This window comes from Triticum dicoccoides, chromosome 4B, assembly GCF_002162155.2.
Source record: "Triticum dicoccoides isolate Atlit2015 ecotype Zavitan chromosome 4B, WEW_v2.0, whole genome shotgun sequence".
NCBI classification, from domain to species: Eukaryota; Viridiplantae; Streptophyta; class Magnoliopsida; order Poales; family Poaceae; genus Triticum; species Triticum dicoccoides.
In genome coordinates this window covers 11642377-11651989 of record NC_041387.1, presented here as the reverse complement: position 1 = coordinate 11651989, position 9613 = coordinate 11642377, and the positions used below count along the sequence as shown (strand labels likewise).

Here is a 9613-nt window from a genome sequence, read left to right as displayed (position 1 = left end):
TTATTCTCTGAACACCCTATAGCAACACATAAAGTGAATTTCAAGAGGGGTGAGTGCTAAGGCTGGCCATAGTGGGGGTAACATAAGTAGTACTCCCTCCGTAAACTAATATAAGAGCGTTTAGAATACTAAAGTAGTTATCTAAACACTCTTATATTAGTTTACAGAGGGAGTATCATGCATTTGGAACTCGCAAACATGCTTATGTGGCAGGCAATTAAAGAAGAAAGAGATGATTATAGGAACATAGGTAGATACCGTAACATAATAAATGTGATGCTACTATGTGTCATGCATGGCAATAAATAAGACCACCTATGATACTAAACTATGGTACTATGCACTATAGAGATAGTAACATAGACTAGTAACATATGCATGTTACTAGTCTAAGTTACTCCCCACTATGACCAGCCTAAGAGCAACTCTAGCAATCCCAATCTCGATTGGTATCTTTTCATTCTTGGTTTTTGTTGGCGTGTCTCAAACAAAAATACCAAAGTGGGGGAATGCGACTAAACCAACGTAGCAAGGAACTTAATTATTTCCAGTTTCTTGCCTGGTGATATAAAGTATAAATTATTCTTGCATATGTAGATGGAAGATGCTCTGGCAACTAGAAGCATCAGTAGTACATAAGGAGAGAACAAGAGCTTAGCAGATTCTCCACTTGCTCACAACTGCAAGAACGAAACTCATTTGTCTACACGACAATTTAATTTCATTGTTGCTAGTCGTGTACACTAAAAATCGTCCCAGGTTACGTATCGCTTCTTGTATGTGGATAATGGTGGACCAGAAATTCATTTTCACCACCGTATTTAGATGCGGGTGTGTATTATCAGATAAGCATAATGTTGACTTCAATTTAGTGCTGCATAATTTGTATAAATGAAATTAGTAGTTTTTTCTTGTTAATTGCTGGACTCTTCTATATTATCTAGATATTGTCATTTTATTTTATTTTCGCCGTTTCTATCATTGTTTTAATTTTATGTTGCTTGGGTGTGAAGATCAACCAACAAGACCGGCAAGTATGTTTTCCTCCAATAGCAAAGCTCGTGAATAGTACCGTAAAGTGCGACATGCACGTCACCCAGAGTTTGTTTTGTACCTTCATGCGCCCAAGCTTGTGCAATAATCTCCTGCAAAGCAGGATCCCTTTCCCACATAATCTCATATGTTGCCTCAACCTAAGCTTTCTGGGTCAGTCCTCCAATAAATCATAAGCAACATGCAAAGGGATATGATCTGAGCATGGGATGGTGAGATGCTCAGCAAAAGTATTATCAAACATATTCCTCCATCACATGTTTGCTACTTCCCTATCAAGGCGAACTTTCACATTGGAACCTCCACCTCTCATATTGTTGAAGGTGTGAGGTACACCATTGAAGCCAAGATCAACCAGATAGTGTGACAATTCTCCTCTAGGCTCACCGTATACACACATCAATCTCCATTGGGGCTCATCTGGACTAGCACGAACATGTGCATCAGTAAATCTCTTGTTGGAACAAACTATCTCCACACTCAACGACGCATGAGCCAATTCACCATTGTTACCTTCACTATTTATACCTTCAAAACCTTGCAATCCCAACCTCGATCAGTATCTTTTCATTCTTGCTTTTGATTGGCGTATCTCGCACAAAAACACCAAAGTGGGGGAATGTGACTGAACCAACATCGCAAGATCGCGAATTGTCCGAGAGCCCCCTCCCCCTCCAGACAGTTCCAACCTAGAAGATTCATTTGTCACGGCGCGCTCCTCGTCGGAGCCCGTCGATGTTGACGAGTTTTTGAGTTTGTTGTTATTATGATCCGTTTTAGACCTTAGGGGTCTTGTTTTTAAGGACTTTGTGGCACCTTTTTCATAGCCCCGTTAGCATTAGCAGTAGCTGACCACTGTTGGCCGGAGTAGACGCAAGGGAGCCACCAGGCGCAACAATGCTTCCCATCAATTTCCTTTTCCTGCTCAGGTCTGGATCAACGACACCATCAACGACATTTGTATTGTTCTTTGGATCAATATCCATGTCTTTTTCCTCATAAACCTCAGAAACAGATGCAACCCTGCGGTCATCTACAACATTGCGAAGGTTTTCCATGATTTAAGTAGACATATTCCTACTAACATAGTATAGCATATACTACTACAAGAGAAGACATGAGTAACCCCAAGCAAACAAATTGTAAGTAACCTGACATAAAGATGGCGAGTAAAGAAAGGTTCGAAGATGACGACGAATATATAAAGGTAGCACGAAACAAGCATACATACAAATTAATACAGGCAAACACGACGACAAGATATTACGGTACATAATACTACTAGGTACTAACTTGACATGGTGAAGAGTAGATATATGTATATATGGCGACCCTCCTGAACTCGATTGGCAGCTGCACAAATCAAACCGACGTACGCACGCATGGAAAGGGAGACGAACGAAGAGAAGGGATGATCATGGTTGGTCGGCGGCTGGCTCCTCCTCCTCCTCGTAGTCCTCCTCGGCGGTGGCGTCCTGGTACTGCTGGTACTCTGCGACGAGGTCGTTCATGTTGCTCTCGGCCTCGGTGAACTCCATCTCGTCCATGCCCTCGCTGGTGTACCAGTGGAGGAAGGCCTTGCGGCGGAACATGGCGGTGAACTGTTCGCTGACCCTGCGGAACATCTCCTGGATGGAGGTGGAGTTGCCGACGAAGGTGGAGGACATGGCGAGCCCCACGGGCGGGATGTCGCAGACGCTGGACTTGACGTTGTTGGGGATCCACTCGACGAAGTAGGAGGAGTTCTTGTTCTGCACGTTCATCATCTGCTCGTCCACCTCCTTGGTGCTCATCTTGCCTCTGAACATGGCGGACGCCGTGAGGTAGCGGCCGTGGCGCGGGTCGGCCGCGCACATCATGTTCTTGGCGTCCCACATCTGCTGCGTCAGCTCCGGCACCGTGAGCGCGCGGTACTGCTGCGATCCCCTGGACGTGAGCGGCGCGAACCCGACCATGAAGAAGTGCAACCTGGGGAACGGGATCAGGTTCACTGCCAGCTTCCGGAGGTCCGAGTTGAGCTGCCCTGGAAACCGCAGGCAGCACGTGACGCCGCTCATCGTCGCCGAGATGAGGTGGTTCAGGTCACCGACTGCATCATGCATCAATGAGTTTAACAAGTTCAATTCATTTGGTTTCGAATGGATCAGGGGGGTGGGAGCTTACAGGAAGGGTTGGTGAGCTTGAGGGTGCGGAAGCAGATGTCGTAGAGGGCCTCGTTGTCGAGGACCATGCACTCGTCGGCGTTCTCGACAAGCTGGTGCACCGACAGCGTCGCGTTGTAGGGCTCCACCACCGTGTCGGACACCTTGGGCGACGGGAACACGGAGAAGGTGAGCATCATGCGGTCAGGGTACTCCTCCCGGATCTTGGAGATGAGCAGCGTGCCCATGCCCGAACCAGTGCCTCCGCCAAGAGAGTGGCATACTTGGAAACCTGCCCACGGAGCAATGCTGGTTAGCAATTCATTTCAGGAGAGGTCGTACTCACTGGACTGAAGAAATGTTCAGGTTTCCTAACCCGACCATGTCTCAGTTTCCCTGTCAAAAAAACTTGATAACAAGACAGACTAACTACTCCAATCCAATCAGGGTACTAATAATGGAAAACATCTCCACTGGTCCTACATCATGTGCCTAGTTGTACATTATTACTGAAAATCAGTAGTACTATTTTTCTTTATTCTGCTGGCTATGATTATGAATTTATGATTAGGTTAGGTGTACTAAAATCCACAAATCTCATCTCATATATAAATCTGAACTTAGCCATTCAAGTACACATAATTAACAAACTAATCAAGCAAGCAAAACCGCATCTACGGATCTAACCAACAACCATCCGTCCACTGGGTCTGGCGCCAACAGCCTGTCTGGGTGTCCCATTCGATGCAGCCAACACCGACAGTATGCCGTTCCTTGATACCGCCTTTCATGCGCTGTTAATTAGGTCGTACAGCATTGTCGGTAATCACCCGCATGATATATACATGTAGTGCTACATTGTTAGTGTTGTGATGATCGCATCAATATCACCCTTCACCAGCAAAAAGAAGATGGCGACATGTGATGCGATGCGAACAAATTGGATGTATATTGGCATTGAGGTGGTCGTGTCTTGACCGAAAAGTGCAAGTTCTTGGACACCTGAATTTGTTAGCACTATTTTTAAGTTCACTTTTCAAAAAAACGAATAGTCGATGGCTAGGTGAATTTGCGACGCATGCCTCAAAATGGATTCAAATGCTGGGTCCTTCCCGGCCCTCAAGGGGACAGATGGCATGCAGACAACATAAGCAATGATGCAGCTAATGTCGTGAAAGAAGATTTCAAATCTAGCATAATTTCAGAACCTTAACAACTGACATCCTTACTTAGCAACAGTTTTCTAGCAGTTGCTGGCTTTATTGAACTGAAAAAATCAGCCCTCAAGTTTTTTTTTTTTTTTGCGGGGAAATCAGCCCTCAACTTGAAGCCAGGTAAGCACTACATATGTGTTACTCTTTAATTTCCCAGCCACACCTTGATCCCAAAAGCATATAATTGCCATTGGAAATCAAATCAGGCAATATATAACGATAAGCGCATTATTTGAACAGGTGAAATAATGCCGTGTGGCGTGTCAGTACTGAAATAATCAACGATTAAATCAGGGGTAGAATGGTACTACGGTTATTGATTTGCCCAGTTAGTACTTGTCATCTATCGATGTCAAAAAATTATGTTCACCAAATGGTAAAGATGAATCACGCGATCCATCAACTGAACGATGCTGGACCGGCAAATTATAGACCCCAACTGGGAGCGCCGAATCACAATCATGTTGGATCCCGGACTGCTTGTAAATGCTGCCAAGTTGGCAGAGTTGTTTAGTGTTTAATTACCATGAAACATACCACTCTGGCACTCTGCTGGAAGACAGCAGAGTCTAATTAATGAGAATATAATTCTGGCCTTAATTAACAAGAGGAGAAGAACAAGCAACAGCATCAAACATTTTCGATCCCACGGTTCCGATAATTTAGACCAAAAACGATACCGTTCCACGGTAATAATCTGGTAAATTCCGGATCGCATTCTCCACTATGATCTAGGGAATTTTACAACTAAATGAATATACAGTTACGATCGAAGTGCTAACGATGTCACGATGGCCGATTCTGTTCCAGAAACAGATCCAGAGAAATGCAGAGAAAACTGAAGGAAGAGAAAAGAATGCGAGGGAGGGAGGGGCGTTTGATGATATACCTTGGAGGCAGTCGGAGTTCTCGGCCTCCTTGCGCACGACGTCGAGGACGGAGTCGATGAGCTCGGCGCCCTCGGTGTAGTGGCCCTTGGCCCAGTTGTTGCCGGCGCCGGACTGGCCGTAGACGAAGTTGTCCGGGCGGAAGATGGCGCCGATGGGGCCGGAGCGGAGCGAGTCCATGGTGCCGGGCTCGAGGTCCATGAGGACGGCGCGGGGCACGTAGCGGTTGCCGCCGGCCTCGTTGAAGTAGACGTCCATGCGCTCGAGCTGCTCGGGGGCGCTGCCGGTGTACTGGCCGGTGGGGTCGACGCCGTGCTCCCCGCAGATCACCTCCCAGAACTTGGCGCCGATCTGGTTGCCGCATTGCCCGCCCTGGATGTGCAGGATCTCCCTCATCTTGCGTCGATCGGGTTGCGTCGCGTCGCGTCGCCGGGTGGCTGTTCTTGGGTTGGTTTGTGGAGCGGGGGCGAGGGAACGTGGGAGGGAGGGAGGGGAGGGGGGCGAGAAGGGAAGCGGGTGGGACGGACGGGTCGTGGGCGCGCGTCTATATGCCGCGTTTCCAGGTAACCGACGTCCCGACCCCACCCCACCCCCTCCCTCTTGCGCTGCTCGCCACTTTCTGCAGTTATTACTACAGGTTGTATGTATGGGCCAACTGTTCCATTGCTGTTTTTTTAATTTTTTTTGCTAGCTATTATTATGCAGTTTTGATGACATGTTGGTTTGCTCATTTCTAGTTTCGATCACAAAATTGGCCACAATGTACCATGTAATCCGTAAGAATTTGGTAGTATTTCCGTTTGTGGGATGGAAAGGGAAACGGCCCGGTTATGTACCACAATGTGACCATAATGCACACATGATTCCCGAGCGCGTCTTTTTAACACGTGCCAACAACTAACCAAAATAGAGAATTTGATACGCACCTACATGTAAATGGACGGAGGCAATGACAAGACCCACCTTGCGCCAAGCCCGAGGGGCGGGCCCGCTCCACTGGGTGTCAAGCTTGCTACCAGAGCGCCTTCGGAGTAGCCAGGAGCACCACGAAGTGGGTGTGGCGGTGGCAAGGAGGTATCGCTGTGGTATATGAGTGTGCACTCGAGGGAGCTATTGATAACGCTAAGCCTGAGAGCGAGAGACACGGACACGAGTGAGATGGATAGCATGCCAATGACGCCCAACTACATGCAACCGACCAGGACCATGAGGGTCAAGGCCCAAGGCGCGAGCCCCATGAAGGCCAACAAGAGGGGTAAGGAAGTACCATCGAAGCATTGGGGATCAGGAAATTATAGAAGAGTGTTCCAGGGAGTTTCGTGAAATATTGCCTATGTGGCTTCAATCAACTTGTCACGTTGCTAGGTCAGGCAATACGTATTCCTACTTATAGGATCCAACTCACATGTCTACAATACTTTTAGAACCACCAGTGTGTTTTACACTGTCTATGTATATCTCTCTCTTTCACTGAGTAATCATGTCTTGTCATGCCGACTGGTCAATCACTTCTCTCATCATCACGCTTTGCCTATGACTCCGGCACTTAAGGAGGTGTTACTTGTGTGCAATGACGGAGCTTCCCTAGGGCCATGGTGGGCTATGCCCCCTACCCTAAACAAGACGCCTACTGGTTTGAGCCAGCTTAATTGCATGGAAACTCGCAGGGGCACACATGCATGCGGTCATCCATTTATTTCAAGATTGATGTACTAGTTTATGTCATTAACCTTTAATCGTTACACTGGGGTCTATGCATGCCAACTTTTGGCCGAGTTGCATGCATCACCCACCCCACCTCCCATGCTTTAGCTTATTTGATTCACAATGGATAGGATGTAGGTTTGGTCAAATGGATGGCTCCTAAACTACATGAGAAATATGCCATTTTGCAATATGCAGATGACACATTATTTCTTTTGGGGTATGGAGAAGTCAATGCTACGAATTTAAAATTTGTTCTCTCTCTTTTCTAACAGCTCTCTAGGCTTAAAATGAACTTTAAAAAAATGAAGTATTTTGCTTTGGAGATTCTGTTCAAAGCCAACAGATTTATGAGGACATTTTTACTTGTCGTGCAACTCAAATGCCTATTGAGTATCTTTGCATTCCTGTTAGTAGTGTTCTACCTTTTAATAAAGACTGGATTCTAGCAGAAAACAACAAGGAGAAGAAACTTGGATGTTGGTAAGGTAAGCTACTATTCATTGGAGCTAGACTAGCTTTGTTAATTGCATCTCTCAGTAATAAACCTCTGTTCATGCTTTCCTTTTATCAAATTCCTAGAGGAGTAGTAAATAGGTTTAATTACTGTATGAAAACGTAGTTGTGGCAGGAGGAGGATAATGTTAAAAACTATCACATAGTCAATTGGGAGACAATATGTCTCCCTAAAAAATTAGGAGGAGTGGGCGTTCTTAACCTTGGAAATCTACCAGGTATTGGGAGGATCCGCGGATGGGGGCCAAATTTTTCCTGTGAAATTTGATAGACTTTATTCTATTACGTTTTCTCATAATGTTACTGTAGATCAAGTGGTCTCGAGTTATTGCGAATGTCTAGAATTAAGAAGATCCATGTGTGGAGTTTATTTGGAGCAGATAATTGCTCTTAGAACACTCTTGTCTGACTTCTCTCTAGAGATACTTTGATTTGGGTGCCTAATCCCATCGAGGGTTTTACTGTCAAATCCTTTTACAAACAAATGTATTCACATGTACCGGTAGATGGGTGCCGTTTCTTGTGAAAATTTAAGATTCCACCTAGAATTCGAGTTTTCTCATGGTTGATTTTAAGAATAGCATATTAAACAGGTATAGTCTCCTCCATCATGGATGGTTTGGTGAGAAGAAGTGTTTTTTTTTTGCATGCATAATAAATCTATTGATCACCTATTTTTTGGATGTTCAGTTTCAAGATACATTTGGGGAGTTATTCAATGTGCTTTCGATTTACCAGTGACTCCCACAAATCTTGATCAATGTTTGGCTTTGGTTCAAGGTTATCCTTTTGGTAAAAGAAAGATAATAGCAATGGGTTGGCTACTGTCATTTGTGCAATCTAGAAAACAAGAAATGATGCTTGTTTTCAGAAGAAGAAAAATGCACGAATTTTATATCATTCATCTGATATGCCATTATATTGATGATTGGACGGATTACTGATGGAAAATGAGATGATGGCTCTCCAGCGAGGATCCTGGAGACTCGCGGAGGTGGTTGTCGTGGTGTTTGATCGAGCGAAGGGGTGGGCACCATTAGCGCAATGGATTGAAGGTGGCTAAAACTCGAAATCTTGCATTGTGGTGGCTCTTCTCAGTCTAATGACCAGGCTTCTAATTTAATGTCTGGGTTTCGTTGATGTTGGCATGTTTTAGATGTCTATTGCTCATGATAACAATTTGCAAGCCAGAGTGTCATGCTTTTTCCTGATATCCGGAGTTTGTTTTTGCATCTCTGTGGAAGAGTTCCTTTCCAGTTTTTTAGTTTCTTTTTAAACAGTTGATTGGATGTAGTTTATAACATACATGCTTGATGGTTTCGTTAATGAAATCAGGGAGAAATCCATTTTATCAAAGAAAACCATGTTTTTTCATTCTTATCTTGAAATTTGAATATATTGAACCTTTTGAACTGAAAGTCCATGTTAAGTTTCATGTGCATATTCGTGTTCGTTGCAATGAGTGCTTTTGAATTAGACCAATTTTGAACACATTTAGACATCTTTTTAATTTGTTTTACAAGTTTCAAATATTACACTTGATAGTCGAAATATTAAGTTTTACCGAGTATTACAAACTTATCATTCATTCTATCAAGTGTTAGTAGTTGAAACTTGCTGAAGTTTTTAAACTTGTCAAAACCTTGGAGCTCCTACATGGTTTTAAGTTAATTTCAGTTATGAAACTAGCTATTATCATTCATTTCTATTATGTTTTGGTAGTTGAAACTTAGCAAAATTTAAAAACGTGTCAAAACATATTCAAAGTTGGTCTTATTTCAAAGCCTCGTCACATGGAACACGAATATGCAAATGAAATATAAATTAGACTTTTGATTAAATGCTATAATACATTCAAATTTACAAGTCAAAAGGAAAAGCATGGGAGGTGGGGTGGGTGGGGAATGCACTCTCTGCTTGCATGAGTAATTAAGCTCTAGTCACAAAACCACTTTTCGAATCTTGGCGCAATAAGACGGGTGCATGCATACGTGCCCTCGCCCCTGCGTGCCACAAATCCCGGCTTACATTCCATTTCAACAACGAACTCCAAAACTCCTAGAAACTTTTTAGTGAATGAGAAAGTTGATGCAGAACT

The 9613-nt window shown here is 44.3% G+C and overlaps 1 protein-coding gene across 1 annotated transcript; it reads right to left on the bottom strand.

The window, feature by feature from the left end:
• Nucleotides 1-2186: 2186 nt before the first annotated feature.
• LOC119294573 (tubulin beta-8 chain-like) lies at nt 2187-5796 on the bottom strand. Its single transcript, XM_037572776.1, has 3 exons — nt 5298-5796; nt 3217-3486; nt 2187-3142 (listed from the first exon to the last, which is right to left on the bottom strand). The coding sequence occupies exons 1-3, from the start codon at nt 5689-5691 to the stop codon at nt 2469-2471; spliced, it is 1338 nt and encodes a 445-aa protein (XP_037428673.1). The 5' UTR covers nt 5692-5796; the 3' UTR covers nt 2187-2468.
• Between the last annotated feature and the right edge of the window lie 3817 nt (nt 5797-9613).

Excerpts from the sequence above, each read along its gene's own strand:
- LOC119294573 (XM_037572776.1), bottom strand. The coding sequence starts at position 5,691 with ATGAGGGAGATCCTGCACATCCAGGGCGGGCAATGCGGCAACCAGATC. Across the intron at positions 3,487-5,297 it reads GAACTCCGACTGCCTCCAAG|GTTTCCAAGTATGCCACTCT; the intron begins GTATATCATCAA and ends CTCCGTGGGCAG. Across the intron at positions 3,143-3,216 it reads CAAGCTCACCAACCCTTCCT|TCGGTGACCTGAACCACCTC; the intron begins GTAAGCTCCCAC and ends TGCATGATGCAG.